The sequence below is a fragment of the Pan troglodytes genome, chromosome 12, assembly GCF_028858775.2.
Source record: "Pan troglodytes isolate AG18354 chromosome 12, NHGRI_mPanTro3-v2.0_pri, whole genome shotgun sequence".
NCBI classification, from domain to species: Eukaryota; Metazoa; Chordata; class Mammalia; order Primates; family Hominidae; genus Pan; species Pan troglodytes.
Window position 1 is genome coordinate 67374990 of NC_072410.2, and position 17045 is coordinate 67392034.

General features: G+C 42.4%; 1 protein-coding gene across 50 annotated transcripts in view; it reads left to right on the plus strand.

Annotated features, from left to right (window-relative positions):
- Positions 1-3974: 3974 nt before the first annotated feature.
- The window catches only part of MTIF2 (mitochondrial translational initiation factor 2), a 32748-nt gene continuing 19677 nt past the window's right edge, over positions 3975-17045 (plus strand). For 3 of the 50 annotated variants that reach the window (XM_054677861.2, XM_063789094.1, XM_063789103.1), the window contains exons 1-6: positions 3997-4173; positions 4603-4692; positions 5705-5771; positions 6817-6954; positions 9469-9694; positions 10909-11020. In XM_054677861.2, the coding sequence (XP_054533836.1) occupies positions 9476-9694; positions 10909-11020 (331 nt within the window). In that variant the 5' untranslated portion in view covers positions 3997-4173; positions 4603-4692; positions 5705-5771; positions 6817-6954; positions 9469-9475. Of the gene's footprint in view, positions 4526-4602; positions 4693-5704; positions 5772-6812; positions 6955-8611; positions 8735-9468; positions 9889-10908; positions 11021-17045 lie in introns of all 50 variants that reach the window. The other 47 variants (XM_063789095.1, XM_063789111.1, XM_063789104.1 and 44 more) reach the window with 35 other exon arrangements.

Sequence of the window (17045 nt, forward strand, 5' to 3'; positions counted from 1 at the left end):
CATTTCAGGGGGGGGTCCATGATATTAAAACGACATTGCAGGTGATGTTCACTTTGATCACTTGGTTCATGCATTGTCTGCCACGTTTCTCCACTGTAAAGTTACTGTTTTCCCTTTTTCATACTGTGTTCTTTTTTTTTTTTTTTTTTCTGAGACGGAGTCTTGCTTTGTTGCCCAGGCTGCAGTGCAGCAGCACTTGGCTCACCACAACTTCCGCCTCCCAGGTTCAAGCGATTCTCCTGCTTCAGCCTCCTGAGTAGCTGGGCTTACAGGCGCGTGCCACCATGCCTGGCTAATTTTTAGTAGAGACGGGGTTTCACCATGTTGCTCAGGCTGGTCTGGAACTCCTGACCCCGTGATCCATCTGCCTTGGTCTACCAAAGTGCTGGGATTACAGGCGTGAGCCACCGTGCCCGGCCTCCATATTGTATTCTTTGGAAGCAAGTTAGTAAGTCAGGCCCACACTAACGTGGAGAGGAATTAATCTTCACTTCCTAGTGACGGTTTTATATATATATATATATATATAAAATTTGGAATTCTTCTGTAAGGAAGATTTGTTCCTTCTCTATGTATTTATTCAATTACTTATTTATATCAGTATGAACATATGTATACTTAGTTGATACTTTTGGTTATAATCCGGTACTATGTTATTTTGCTGCTCAAATATTTCCAGCTTTGGCCATTGGGAGCTCTTTCAGGTTGGCTTCTCTGTTCCTTTAACTGTTTTCATTCTCTTCTTTTTTCTTTTTTTTTTGCTACTTTCTATATTTTGGTATATCGCTTGAATTTTCTACATTAGCGTGATTAGAAAATCTTAATGATTAGAAAATTAGAGGAACATAGATGCATATATGGTTATTTTCACCTTAATATTGTGGAAAAAAGATCTGGCAACTACTTTGATGGTTTACCAACTGATTTCTGCTTGTTTCTCAACTGCCTTGCAAGCCAAGTAAGACAGCAAAGAATTACTTCTCAAAGAAATTACACTTCAGTAGATATCTGTGAGTAGTAGGTAAAATGATAGCAGTTGGAGTAAACTTCAATAGTTTTCAACTGTTGTGTCTGTTAGGTTCAGTTAAAAAAAATTTCCAGGCCTAGCGTGGTGGCTCACACCTGGAATCATAGCACTTTGGGAGGCTGAGGCGGGCAGATCACTTGAGGTCAGGAGTTCAAAACCGGCCAGGCCAATTTTACTAAAAATACAAAAAAAATTAGCCGGGCATGGTGGCAGACACCTGTAATCCCAGCTACTCTCGAAGCTGAGGCAGGAGAATCGCTTGAACCTGCGAGGCAGAGGTTGCAGTGGGCTGAGATCGTGCCATTGCACTCCAGCCTGGGTGACAGAGTGAGACTCCATCTCAAAAAAAAAAAAAAAAAAAATGTCCAGGAGAGGAGTTTGCATTAAATCATTCAGTAACACCGATTACACACCTTTGTAGTAGGCATTGGGAAAGTGGGGAAAAAAAAGAGGTTGGTAGGTTGGGATGGGGGCATGAGTTAGGAGGTAAGATGAGGTGTAGCAGGATGAGCTGCAGACAAAACCTCTCAGACACCGAGTTGTAGAAGGAAGGGCTTTATTCAGCTGGGAGCATTGGCAAGCCACTGCCTTAAAATCCGAGCTCCCTGAGTGCACAATTTCTGTCCCTTTTAAGGGTTCACAACACTAAAGATTTCACATGAAAGTGTTGCGATTGATTTGAGCAAGCAAGGGGTACGTGACAGGGGCTGCATGCACCGGTGGTCAGAGACAAACAGAACAGGGCAGGGAGTTTCACAATGTCCTATACAATGTCTGGAATCTATGAATAACATCGGTTTCTAGGTTATGAGTTGATTTTTATTTTATTTATTTATTTATTTATTTTGAGACGGAGTCTCGCTCTGTCACCCAGGCTGGAGTGCAGTGGCGCCATCTCGGCTCACTGCAAGCTCCGCCTCCTGGGTTCACGCCATTCTCCTGCCTCAACGTCCCAAGTAGCTGGGACTACAGGCACCCGCCACCACACCCGGCTAATTTTTTAATATATATATTTAGTAGAGACGGGGTTTCACCGTGTTAGCCAGGGTGGTCTCGATCTCCTGACCTCGTGATCCACCCGCCTCGGCCTCCCAAAGTGCTGGGATTACAGGCGTGAGCAACCGCGCCCAGCCTGAGTTGATTTTTAACTACTGGGTTTAGGCCAGGCAGAGCCAGGCCTGGTCTTGGGCCTGGCGCCGGACTGCCTGTCTTTGATTTCACTTCTTTTTTTTCTCTTAAAACAGGTACTGAGTATAAAACAATATAAAACAATATGAGAGGGTCTCTCTCTTCCCTCAATGGCAAGTATGCTTTTGAGTAATGAACTTCTGTACCATACCAATTACCCAGGGGAGTGGTAGATCTTAAAGACAAAGATTAATTGATTGATTTTGTTTTCTTCTCAAATTCCTTTTACCAAAAGACAGAGATAATAAAACAATATTTATATTTGAGAGGTGGTGATGGTTGTGGTCAAAACGACCAGCTGAAAGACATAATGTCCAAGCAAGATGAGGGAAAGCTCTGGGGGCAGGCAGTAATAACCGTAACAGCAAACACATACTATGAACCAGGCACTACTTATCAACAGTTTATCAACCCATTAAAAGCTTATTGCAGCCGGGCGTGGTGGCTCATGCCTGTAATCCCAGCACTTTGGGAGGCTTAGGTGGGCAGTCACCTGAGGTCAGGAGTTCGAGACCAGCTTGGCCAACATGGTGAATTAGCGAGGCATGGTGATGTGCCCCTGTAATCTCAGCTACGCGGGAGGCTGAGGCGGGAGAATCACTTGATCCCAGGAGGCGGAGGTTGGTTGCAATGAGCCGAGATTGCGCCATTGTGCTCCAGCTTGGGCGACAGAGTGACACTGTCTCAAAAAAAACACAAAAAACAGTCTGGGAGCGGTGGCTCACGCCTGTCAACCCAGCACTTTGGGAGGCCGATGCGGGCGGATCATCTGAAATAGGGAATTCGAGACCAGCCTGACCAACACGGAAAAACCCTGTCTCTACAAAAAACACAAAATTAGCCAGGAGTGGTGGCACATGCCTGTAATCCCAGCTACTCGGGAGGCTGAGGCAGGAGAATCGCTTGAACCCGGGAGGCAGAGGTTGCGGTGAGCTGAGATCGCGCCATTGCACTCCGGCCTGGGCAACAAGAGCGAAACTCCATCTCAAAAACAAATAGAAACAAAAACAAAACAAAAACCTTATTACAATCCTGTGAACTAGCTACTATCATTACTATAATGTAGATGAACAAACTGGGACACGGACAGTTGACAAAACATCCCCAACCACACACTAGGAATGAGCTGGGATAGGAAACCAGGCACTCTGGCTCTATTACTCCTAATGCCATACACACGAGCTGACTTAGGAGAAAACAGAAAGTACTGTTCGCACAATACTAACTGGTTCTACCGCCACTGTTCCCTTGCATTTCTTTTTTCCTTCTTGTTAGGAACACGTATCTTTGAAGGAGGTATCATTTCTCCCACAATTCTCCATTTAACGTTTCCTACAGTGTTAAGCACCACCGAGGCCTCTCATAGCCCCAGAGGAGAAGTAATTTGCTTCCTAGAAATCCTCACTGTATCCAGATTCCCTCCCAGAGGAGCCATCAGTTCTCATGGGTGGCACTTTTTCTCCAGCTGATTACACTTTTTTTCTGTACCAGTTAATTTTTCCAACTTCTAATTGAATAAAGGCATTTTTCTTAAAAAAAAAAAAAAAAGAGAGAGAGAACGAAAAACGGAAAGGAAGGAAGAGGAAAGGAAGGAAGAAATGAAGAAAGGAAGGAAAGAAACGAGAGGGACAGAAAGAGAAAAAGGAAAGAGAGAAAGAAAGGGAAGGAAAGTAAGAAATGGAAGGGACCTGCAGAAACGATTTACCACGCGCGGCTGACCCTGGGAGGAGCCACAGGTTGAACCAGCGCCTCCCAGGCTGGACGCCTGCCGCGGACACCGCAGACAGTCCCACCCCCAGCGGCGACAGCAACTCTCTGAATTCCGGAAAGAACCTTTTCCAGCGGGACCGGAAGCCCGGCGGGGACCGTAGCGGGGACGGACTGACCTACCGACCATTCTTCCGGGTCCAGAAGGTGATCTCCGCCCGTGCTCAGAATCCAGGGGCCCGGGGCTGTAGGTAGGAGTTAAGTGGGTAGGGTCCCTTAACCAGGGTTGTCCGGTGCAGGTGGTGTGTGTTGTTTCGCCTAACGTGTCAGTGGCACAAATCACGCGAACTTCATAAACATTGTGCGTTCGGAAGCATTTCCAAGATGCATTTAATCCCTGCGTGAGCCCACGTTAGGCATTCACGAAGGCATGTGCGCTGTTCTCTCGGAAGCGGCTGGCCGGCTTCCCCTCCTCGCGCGCGACTGTGGGTGCAGGTCCTCACTTCCCAGCCTCCCATGGGCCCAAGGCCTTCTGAGCTCCAATTTGAGGCGAGCCACCCCAGATCCGTAATTTTTCTGCAGTGATTTATTTTTACCTTTCAGGTAAGTTCCAAAGCTTCCAGCTCACATTCAGACGTTTTCCCTAACGCAACTACCTATTTGCAACATACTTTTTTCAGATTCCTTGACAAGGATATCCTAGCGGCGAAACAACACCGTACTGGGAGTCAGAACGTCTGGGTTCTAGTCTTGACTGCCATTAACTAGCGGTATGACATTGGAGAAGCTTTTTTGACCCTTCTGGATTTCTGTTTCCTTTTCTGTAAAATGAGGAGCTTGGAATAAGTGACAAGTTTCCTTCCAGTTTTGACATTTGGGTTATTGCCTCCAATGTGTCTTTCCGTTCCTGCCTCAATTACATATCTGTGCTTTGGTTAATATCTCGTAGGGTCCTTCCTCCCACTCCATTAATCTGTGCTCTTCTCAAATCTGGTTTCATACTGATTTAAAAATTATTTTCTCAAGGAATCCTGTGTTTCCTGAGCACTCTACTTCTTGGTCCAGGGGTACAAACGTAAATAAGATATTTTCCATGTGCCATTCTTAGAAGTATTTAATGTGTGTAAATACTATTGAATGAATTTCCAAATCTTTTTTTTTTTTCTTTAGACAGAGTCTCACTGTCGCCCAGGCTGGAGTGCAGTGGCCTGATCTCGGCTCACTGCAGTCTCTGCCTCCTGGGTTCAAGCGATTCTCCTGCCTCAGCCTCCCAAGTCGCTGGGATTACAGGCGCCCGCCACCATGCCCGGCTAATTTTTGTACTTTTAGTAGAGAGGGGGTTTCACCATGTTGGCCAGGCTGGTCTCGAACTCCTGACCTCAGGTGATCCGCCCGCCTCGACCTCCCAAAGTGCTAGGATTACAGGCATGAGCCATCACGCCCAGCCTGAATTTCTAAATCTTAATGTGTTTATTTCGTTGGCATTAAGTTAGATTTTTCCTTGATCTTTACTTGAATAAGCCTTTTAAGGTAAAATGCTTGCTCGATTACACACACATACACAACCTCATAATTGTCCGAAGGTAAACAAGTTAATGACTTGTGAATATTTTTAACTTATAAGCAATGAATCCTCAAAGCTTATAAGCCAGTATCAAAACATGTGATATGGTTTTAAAATAGCTGATGATAAAGTATATACATCATCTCATTTTCTCCTCATAGTCTTGTAATAGGAAGGACAGATATTCAAACACTTATTTATTTATTTATTTTTAACAGAGATCCGGAAAATGAGGCCCATAGGAAACAAGTGACTTGCTGAGTCCAGATAACACTGACTGTCAGAGTGAGTGTCCACCTAAGGTTCCTTTGTTGCCTAATAAGATACTTTCTTTGCTATACTGTACTTGTTTCTGTTATCATTTCTTTTCTTTCTTTTAAAAAATATTCAGTATAGGCCAGGTGCGGTGGCTCACGCCTGTAATCCCAGCACTTTGGGAGGCCAAGGCGGATAGATCACCTGAGGTCAGGAGTTCAAGACCAGCCTGACCAACATGGTGAAACTCCGTCTCTACTAAAAATACAAAATAATTAGCCGGGTGTGCTGGCAGGCACCTGTAATCCCAGCGACTTGGGAGGCTGAGGCAGGAGAATCCCCTGAACCCAGCAGGTGGAGGTCGTAGTGAGCCAAGATCACGCCATTGCACTCCAGCCTGAGCGATGAGCAAAACTCCATCTCAAAAAAAAAAAAATTCAGTATATTCTATTTACCATGTCAGAACCATACATTTACTATGTCAGAACCATAAAATACACTTTGGGAAGATTGGTTGAAATGTAACATTTAGGCTAGGCGTGGTGGCTCACGCCTGTAATCCCAGCACTTTGGGAGGCTGAGACAGGTGGATCACCTGAGGTCAGGAGTTTGAGACTAGCCTGGCCAACATGGTAAAACCTGGTGTCTACTAAAAATACAAAAATTAGCCTGACACGGTGGCACACACCTGTAGTTCAAGCTACTTGGGAGGCTAAGGCTGGAGAAAATTGCTTGAACCCAGGAGGCAGAGGTTGCAGTGGGCTGAGATCACACCACTGAACTCCAGCCTGGGCAACAGAGCGAGATTCCATCTGAAAAAAAAAAAAGAATAAAATGTAGCATTTAATGCCTAGTTATCTAGCAAAGATCACCCGTCCATAGCCTTAATTTCTTTGGTCACATCAAATAACTATTATCATTTGTGAACAATTTTAAAGACTATCTAGTAGAAAATATAAATATATTTATATAATATATATGTTGTATATAAATATAAAATATAAGCATATTGTAGAAATGCCATATTATGAGATAAATCATTAAAAAAAAAAATTTTTTTTTTTTTTTGAGACAGAGTCTCGCTCTGTCTCCCAGGCTGGAGTGCAGTGGCGTGATCTTGGCTCACTGCAACCTCTGTCTCCCGGGTTCAAGAAATTCTCCTGCCTCAGCCTCCCAAGTAGCTGGGACTACAGGCATGTGCCACCACGCCCAGGTATTTTTTTTGTATTTTTAATAGAGATGGGGTTTCACCATGTCGGTCAGGCTGGCGTCGAACTCCTGACCTCAAATGATCTGCCTGCCTTGGCCTCCCACAGTGCTGAGATTACAGGCATGAGCCACTGCGCCTGGCCAAAAATTTTAAGACTTTGTAAAAGTTTATAATTTTGTTCAAGATAGCTTTATATGGTTAAGGTAAACGCATTGAAATAGTTCATAATTTCCATTCTTTTTTTTTTGTAATGCTGAAGAATATATGTGTCTCTCAGTATCTATGAGGCATTGGTTCCAGGACCCCCGCTGCCGCATGCCAAAATTTACAGATGTCCAAGTTCCTTATATAAAATGGCATATATTTACATGTAACCTAAGCACATACCATTGTATACTTTATGTCATCTCTAGATTACTTATGATACCTAATACAAAGCAAATACTATGTAAACAGTATACTTTAGGGAATAATGACACGGAAAAAGGTGTACATATTCAGTAGAGACAGAACCATCTTTTTAAAAAATTAAAAAAATTTTCGATCCACAATTGTTTGAATCCACAAATGTGGAACACATGGATACAAAGGGCTGATTAGTAATGTTTAATGATATAAAATAATATTCACAATGTATTCTTTAGTGTAAAAAGTTGTAAAACAAAATTAATATGACCTTATTTTTGTGAGTAAAATAGATAAAAGCACAAAGAAAAGAGTTGAAAATATATATATTAAATTGTTAACTAAAGTTATTTTTGAGTAGTGAGTAAAAGAAAATCTATACTGAAGAGTCTAAAAGGCTATACCCACTACTTGGAAATGTACTCTCCATTGAAAAGCAAACAGACAAACAAAAAAACCTTAAAATGACTTTACAATTTATAGAAATAATTTTGCATATTATTGCAATGAAAACACGACCCTAGGTTATAATCAGTCATCATAGGTAGTGTCTCGTGTGCCTGAGATTCATTGTATTGGCAAGCTTCCTTTAACGACAATGAACTGTTTGTGGAATGGAACCTGGCTTATTAAACTTTGAATCAACAATATCAAGCAGAAAGCCTGGCATATGGTACTTAGGAAATGTTTCCTAAGAAGAAAACATGTTCTTCTTCATTTTTTTTTTTTTTTTTCAAGACAGAGTTTTGTTCTTGTCGTCCAGGCTAGAGTGCAATGGCACGATCTCGGTTCACTGCAACCTCGACCTCCCGGGTTCAAGTGATTCTCCTGCCTCAGCCTTCTGGGTAGCTGGGATTGCAGGCGCCCGCCACCATGTCCGGCTGATTTTTGTATTTTTAGTAGAGACAGGGTTTCACGACGTTGGCCAGGCTAGTCTCGAACTCCTGACCTGAGGTGATCCGCCCACCTCGGCCTCCCAAAGTGCTGGGATTACAGGCATGAGCCACCACACCCAGCTGGAAAACATGTTCTTTTTACATTGTTTTTGTCATTCCTGCCCTTAAAAACTGAAAAGCAAAGCCATAGAAATGCAGTCTTGAGAGCAGAGGCAATAGAGGCCACGGGGAGGAAAAGAACTATATTACTAATGAGTTCTGTTACAGTTTTTTCTCAAAAAAACTCTTCTTTTATTCTAAGAATAATACTCAAAAGGCATTATTCAATAAATATTGGGTGTCTTCTTCCTACTATAAAGCATCTTTTTTTAGGGGGTGAGATGGGAAGATGGAAAAGTGTTAAAGAGTTCAAAGACAATTCCAACTAGAGGAAGTGTGTGCAAAGTTTCAGAGATGAGATGAGAAACCATCAGAGATGACAGGTGGGTTACAATAACAAAAGCTTGAGAGGTAGGAGTGTAGAGACTCTAAGAGTGTAAGAAATAAAGTAAGGCTGGGCATGGTGGCTCATGCCTGTAATTTCAACACTGTGGGAGGCCGAGGTGGATCACTAGATCCCGGGAGTTTGAGACTAGCCTAGACAATGTAGTGAAACACCATCTCTACCAAAAAAACAAACAAAAAATTATCTGGGCATAGTGGTGCACACCTCTAGTCCCAGCTATTAGGGAGGCTGAGGTGAGAGCATCACCTTAGCCTGGGAGGTCGAGGCTGCAATGAGCTGTGACCATACCACTGCATTCCAGCCTCCAGCCTGGATGATAGAGTGAGACCCGGTTTCAAAAAAGAAGTTTCAGGGTGTTTAACAGAAGTGTTATCATTTGGAATTTGCAGTTTAGAAACATTACTCTAGTTGTGATTTGGTTAGTTGATATTTCAAGAGTGAAAAAAGAGCCTTTTACAAGTTGTTATTATATTCCAATTCTATCATAGTGGTAACATTAACAGTAATAATAATAGCTAGTATCTAGAGAGTACTTGGTATGGAATCCCATCTCTTGATGAGACTGAGATTTTTCAGGGCAGGAACCCAGTTTTACTCATTGTTGTAAGTCTAGTGAGCTAAGTGTAGTCCAGTGCTATGCATATAGTAAATATCCAATTAGTATTTGCTAACTTGATTTGAATATTATTTTAAAACTTTTTTTTTTCCCAGGAGAAACATGAACCAGAAGCTACTGAAGTTGGAGAACTTGCTACGATTTCACACTATTTATAGGCAACTGCACAGTCTGTGTCAAAGAAGAGCATTAAGACAGTGGAGGCATGGGTTTTCATCTGCTTACCCTGTGTGGACAGCTCAACTGTATGCCTGGCCCTGGCCAACAGATGTACTCACTGGGGCTGCTTTATCTCAGTATAGGCTTCTAGTAACAAAAAAGGTAGTTACAGATTTCTTTTTTTTTTTTTTTTTGAGATGGAGTCTCACCCTGTCACCCAGGCTGGAGTGCCGTGGCGCGATCTCGGCTCACTGCAACCTACGCCTCTTGGGTTTAAGCAATTCTTCTGCCTCAGCCTCCTGAGTAGCTGGGGTTACAGGCATTAGCCACCGCACCCGCTATAGTTACAGATTTCTGTAAGTTATTTTATTACTCGGTCTAAAATGAAAGTGCCTAGAACCATGAGTAGAAATCCATTTTGAGTATTTTATCATTTACAGAATATTTATTACTTAATGCAATAAAGTATTACTCCAAGCAATAGAGCTTTGTGAGAAAGGGAAGTTCCGGTTAATTGTGTGGTGCTGATGAATTTGGTTCCTTGGAAATCAGTGTAAAACAGTGAATTAAGGATGCAGGATTTTAATTTTAGCTTAAGGTTTAACTACTTATGGGAGTGTTTGTTGGTAGAAATAGTAGCTATGGCCGGATGTGGTGGCTCACGCCTGTAATCCCAGCACTTTGGGAGGCCAAGGTGGGCAGATCACAAGGTCAAGAGATCGAGACTGTCCTGGCCAACATGGTGAAACCCCATCACTACTAAAAATACAAAAATTAGGCCAGGCACGGTGGCTCACGCCTGTAATCACAGCTCTTTGGGAGGCTAAGGCAGGCGGATCACAAGATCAAGAGTTCAAGACTAGCCTGGCCAACATGGCGAAACCCCGTTTCTACTGAAAATACAAAAATTAGCCGGGCATGGTGGCGCATGCCTGTAGTCCCAGCTACTCAGGAGGCTGAGGCAGGAGAAGCGCTTGAACCTGGGAGGTGGAGGTTTCAGTGAGCCGAAATTGTGCCACTGCACTCCAGCCTGGGCAACAGAGTTAGACTCTGTCTCAAAACAAAACAAAAAACAAAACAAAACAAAAATACAAAAATTAGCTGGGCTTGGTGGTGCACACCTGTAATCCCAGCTACTGGGGAGGCTGAGGCAGGAGAATGGCTTGAACCCAGTAGGCAGAGGTTGCAGTGAGCTGAGATTGTGCAACTGCACTCCAGCCTGGGTGACAGAGCAAGACTCTGTCTCAAAAAAAAAAAAAAAAGAAAAAAAAAGAAAGAAATGTAGCTATGATTGTGGTAGATATTTGAGAATAAATCTAAATTGTCACTTAAGTTTTTTCTTCCTTTTTGTTTATATGTTCTGATTTTTTTAATAGGAAGAAGGACCATGGAAATCTCAGTTATCTTCAACAAAATCTAAAAAGGTGGTAGAAGTATGGATTGGAATGACTATTGAGGAACTGGCCAGGGCAATGGAAAAAAACACAGGTGAGTCAGATATTTTTACAAAGCAAAATATGGGAATGTTGGAAGACCGGGCATTTTATTTGCAACGAGATTAAGGCATTGAAAGATTAAAAACTAGACTGGCACTTAAAAAATATATTAAGTCATTGTAATATTCTTCACTTTAAGTCATAATCCCTAGTTAGTTTCTTGACTGCCAAATGTAGTTCTCCAAGATTTTGCTTTTAATTAAAGTGGAAAAGATTTTCTTATACGAATTAAGTTTTCTTTCTCGGAAGTTTTGTGGGCTATTAGAATAAATCCAAAGAATGTTTTTAGACTGAGGGGCTATACTTATATACTTTCTCTTTTTGTTTTTCTATAATTTTCTTTTTTCTTTCTTTTTTTTTTTTTTTTGTTTTTTTTTTTTGAGACGGGGTCTTGCTTTGTCCAGTATAGTGGCATGATCATGGCTCACTGCAGCCTTGGCCTCCTAGACTCAAAACAATCGTTCAGCCTCAGCCTCCTGAGTAGCTGGGACTACAGGCATGTGCCACTATGCCCAGCTAATTTTTTATTTTTTGTAGAGACAGAGTCTCACTATGTTGTTTGGCTGGTCTTGAACTCCTGGGTGCAAGTAATCCTTCTGCCTCAGCCTCCCAAAGTGCTGGGATTATAGGTATGAGCCACCATGCCTGGCCCTATAATTTTCTGATTTCCTTTTTTTCACTCTTTTTATTATTATTTTTTGAGATGGAGTTTCACTCTCGTTGCCCAGGCTGGAGTGCAGTGGCACGATCTCGGCTCCCTGCAACCTCCGCCTCCCAGGTTCAAGTGATTCTCCTGCCTCAGCCTCCTGAGGAGCTGGGATTACAGGTGCCCACAACCACGCCCAGCTAATTTTTTTATTTTTAGTAGAGACGGGGTTTCACCATGTTGGCCAGGCTTGTCTCAAATTCCTGACCTCAAGTGATCTGCCTGCCTCGGCCTCCCAGAGTGATGGGATTAGGGGCGTGATCCCACCATGCCCAGCCTTTTCTCTCATTTTGACAATATCTGTAAGGCCAGCAGAGAAATACTGGTAGTAGCCAGGCACGGTGGCTCACGCCTGTAATTCCAACACTTTGGGAGGCTAGGTCAGGAGATCGAGACCATCCTGGCTAACACGGTGAAACCCCATCTGTACTAAAAATACAAAAAAAATTAGCTGGGCCTAGTGGCGGGCGCCTGTAGTCCCAGCTACTCGGGAGGCTGAGGCAGGAGAATGACGTGAACCGAGGAGGCGGAGCTTGCAGTGAGCCGAGATCACGCCACTGCACTCTACCCCGGACGACAGAGCGAGACTCCATCTTAAAAAAAAAAAAGAAATACTAGTGGTAATAACTACAACTTGTCATAATATTATTTTTATTTATAAATGGAGTATATTATTGTCATTTTTATATTCCTTCATTGTGATGTGCTTATTACCAATTTAGGATTTTTGAAATAAAATTTGAGTTTTCATTATAAAGTGATATTAAAATTCAGTATATGAGAAATACCCTGTTATTGTAACAAAGTGTAACAGACTCTTGGGGAAAAAAAGAATTAATAGTGACTCATATATGTTGAGCTGTCACAATGCCCTAAAGTTAGGTATCCTTATTTTCAGGCTGGGAAAGTGAGGTTTAGAGAGGATAAGTAATTACCCACTATTTCCAGCTAGTTTGTGGGACAGCCAGGATTTGAACCTAGGGAATATGGGGAATATTTGAACCTATGGAATATGGCTCCAGAGCACATGCTGTTACTCATCAACCACATTATCTTTCAATAATTATTTTGTAAATCACAGCAATGCTAAACTTCAATGTGTTTCCTGCCTGAAAGTGTTACTACTTTTTGTGCATGTACATCCTTACAAAGAGTACAAAATTGTTAGCACACTGTTTGGCTTTTTTTTTTTTTTTTTTGAGACAGAGTTTCACTCTTGTTACCCAGGCTAGAGTGCAATGGCACTATCTCGGCTCGCTGCAACATCTGCCTACTGGGTTCAAGCAATTCTCCTGTCTCAAGCCTCCCGAGTAGCTGGGATTACAGGCATGTGCCACCACGCCCGGCTAATTTTGTATTTTTAGTAGAGACAGAGTTTCTCCATGTTGGTCAGGCTGGTCTCGAACTCCCAACCTCAGGTAATCCACCCACCTTGGCCTCCCAAAGTGCTGAGATTACAGGTGTGAGCCACCATGCCTGGCCTGTTTGGCATTTTTAATAATTTTGCAGATGGATTATTCAGTCATTTTATAGCTAGAAAACTTTGAAAATAAATGAATATGGCTATGTCATTCAGAATTTTTCTAAGGAAAATTATATTGGTGTGGCTTTATAAATAGTATTGATAATAGGCTTGATTTTTAAAACTTTTTTTTTGAAGCAGAGTCTTGCTCTGTCACCCAGGCTGGAGTGCAGTGGCAGGATCCTGGCTCACTGCAACTCCTGCCTCCCCGGTTCAAGCAATTCTTGTGCCTCAGCCTCCTGAGTAGCTAGGATTACAGGCATATGCCACCACACCCAGCTAATATTTGTATTTTTAGTAGAGACAGAGTTTCACTATGTGGGCCAGGCTGGTCTTGAACTCCTGACCTCAAGTGATCTGCACATCTTAGCCTTCCAAATGCTAGGATTATAGGCGTGAGCCACTGCGCCTGGCAAAACTTTTTATTATTAGCAATTATCAGACAAATATGGTAGCAGAAAGAATGGAATAAGCTTAAATGTATGCATAAGTCAGTGACAACAGATATTTTATTTTATCCATAAATACTTCAGTATGTATCTCTAAAAGATGAGGACTCCTTTTTTTTTTTTTTAAACATTACCCCCTACCCCTATACACATAGAGGAACCCATAACCATAATTCTTTATTATGACTAATAAATAGAATGATTAAAATACAAATTTAGTCTCATGGAGCAGTACTCTAAACCCCAAACTGATTGTCTATGATGAAAATAAATGTGTCTATTTGAAGCTTATTTCATATTCAAATCTCTTCTGAATTAAAGATAGTTTTCATGAGGTAATTATTTTTAACTACTATATACATTAGTGATATGAGTACATTTATTCCCTCTTCTCCTGGGTCAGTTAAGTAGCTTGATGTACTATTTCTTGTTGCAATATGTTGGACACTTTTCTACATGTAAATATTTATTTAAGTCTTGGATAAAAATAAAATAGTATGTTAATACCATATGCATTTAACACAGAGGGGAAATGATTATCTCTCTATGTAAGCTACCTCTCAAAAGTTCAGTATAATGTATTGGAAAACTAGAGTATTAGGTATTGTTAGCATTATTAGAAATATAATTGTACTCATAATTTTTTTTTTTGAACAAGAGTTTCACTCTTGTTGCACAGGCTGGAGTACAATGGCATGATCTTAGCTCACTGCAACCTCCACCTCTCAGGTTCAAGCAATTCTCCTGCCTCAGCCTCGTGAATAGCTGGGATTACAGGTGCCTAACATGCCTGGCTAATTTTTTTTTTTTTTTTTTTTTGAGACAGAGGCTTGCTCTGTCACCTAGTCTGGAGTGCAGTGATACGATCTCAGCTCACTGCAACATCTGTCTCCCGGGTTCAAGCAATTCTCCTGCCTCAGCCTCCCGAGTAGCTGGGACTACAGGCATGCGCCACCACGCCTGGCTAATTTCTGTATTTTTATTAGAGACGAGGTTTCAGCATGTTGGTCTGGCTGGTCTCAAACTCCTGACCTCAGGTGATCCACCCACCTTAGCCTCCCAAAGTTCTGGGATTACAGACGTGAGCCACTGCGCCCAGCCGCCTTGCTAATTTTTGTATTTTTGGTAGAGATGGGGTTTCACTATGTTGGTCAGGCTGGTCTCGAACTCCTGACCTCAGGTGATCCACCCACCTCGGCTTCCCAAAGTGGTGGGATTACAGATGTGAGCCACTATGCCTGACCAACTCATAATTTTTGTTTTGAAATAGTTTTACAGTTCTCTGAGAGCATATTCACATAGTAAATTTGAGTTGTATCATTCTTAAAATGTGTTTCCTTGGGAAAGCATGTGGTAGAAAGATAAATAGGAAATGGTTTCTTGGCATTATTGTGGAGTACAATCAGTGGCTTGCTGGTGCTGGCTTGCATCAGCTTGTGAGCTTATTGCTAAATTATAAGGAATTATTTGAGCTGGTTGTTAAACACAACCATTTAAAAAAATTAAGTCACAAAGGTAGTAAAAACTCAGAAACTCACTGGCTGGGTGCGGTGGCTCATGTCTGTAATCCCAGCACTTTCAGAGGCTGAGGCAAACATATCGCTTGAGCCCAAGAGTTTGAGATCAGCCTGGGCAACATGATGAAGCCTTGTCTTTACAAAAGAAATACAAAAATTAGCTGGGTATGGTGATGTGAGCCTCTAGTTCCTGCTTCTTGGGAGGCTGAGGTGGGAGGACTGCCTGGGAGGCAGAGGTTGCAGTGAGCTGCGATTGTGCCACTGCACTCCAGCCAGGGCGACAGACTGCGACCCTGCCTCAGAAAACCCCAAACAAACAAACAAAACCAACTCTTCACTTCCCAGTTATTTTATTGCATTTTACAATCATCTGTGTTCTCAAGGTTATTTATGCCTGTCATATCTATATGGTAAAAAGACTATATAGTAGTCTACTACTGTGCATCTCTTCCCAACACTGCATTCAGTGACTTTATGTTGGTAGCTTGTAATCAACCATGGTGGGCATATTTGCACCATGGAAATTGGAGAATACTGTAAATTAGAGATTTATTTTTGAGAGCATAGTTATTAAACATTTGCCAGCATACCAGTGAATAGGATGTTCTTTTAGTGTAATGTTCTGCTTATCTGAGGATGGCTTTCTTCCTTTTTTTTTTTTCTTGAGACGGAGTCTCACTCTTGCCCAGGCTGGAGTGCAGTGGCGCAGTCTCAGCTCACTGCAACCTCCGCCTCCCGGGTTCAAGAGAGTCTCCTGCTTTAACCTCTGGAGCAGCTGGGATTACAGGTGCGTGCCACCATGCCCAGCTAATTTTTTGTATTTTTAATGGAGATGGGGTTTCACCATGTTGGCCAGGCTCATCTCAAACTCCTCATCTCAGGTGATCTGCCCACGTAGGCCTCCCAAAGTGCTGGGATTATAGGTGTGAGCCACCGCACCTGGCTGCCTTCTTTCATATCTACTCTTTAAATATATTTTTATAGGGTGACTGCAAGTCTGGAACATAAAACTACTTATTTCATTATCATCACAGATACATTTATTTATCATCCGCAGGAAAACATGACTGAGATTAAAACAAAGCACATTAAATAAAATGAAAAAGAGAATAAGTAAATATTTTTCCTATATTTCAAGAGTTTTTGGTTTGGGTGCAGTAGCTTACACCTGTAATTCCAGAACTTTCGGAGGCCAAGGTGGGAGAATTGCTCGACCAGGAGTTCAAAACCAACCTGGGCAACATGGCAAGACCCCTTCTCTACAAAAAATTAGTAGGATGTGGTGGTGGCACCTGTGGTCCCAGCTACAACGGAGGCCGAGGCAGGAGGATTGCTTGAGCCTGGGAATTTGAGGCTACTGCAGTGAGTTAGGATTGCGCCACTGCACTCTAGCCTGGGCAACAGTGTAAGGCAACAGTGTCTCAAAAAAAATTTTTTTTTTTTTTTGAGATGGAGTCTCGCTCTGTCACCCAGGCTGGAGCGCAGTGGCGTGATCTCGGCTTACTGCATCCTCTGTCTCCCGGATTCAAGCAATTCTCCTCAGCCTCCCGAGTAGCTGGGACTACAGGTGCCACCACCATGCCCAGCTAATTTTTGTATTTTTCGTAGAGACAGGGTTTCACCATATTGGCCAGGCTGGTCTTGAACTCCTGACCTCGTGATCTGCCCGCCTCGGCCTCCCAAAGTGTTGGGATTACAGGCGTGAGCCACCGAGCCTGGCCAAAAATTTTTTTAAAATAAAAAATAAAGACTTTTTGGACACCCTAGATACATAAACAAGTAAATGAATTGCGGATACATGTATTCAGAGATATATATTGTGT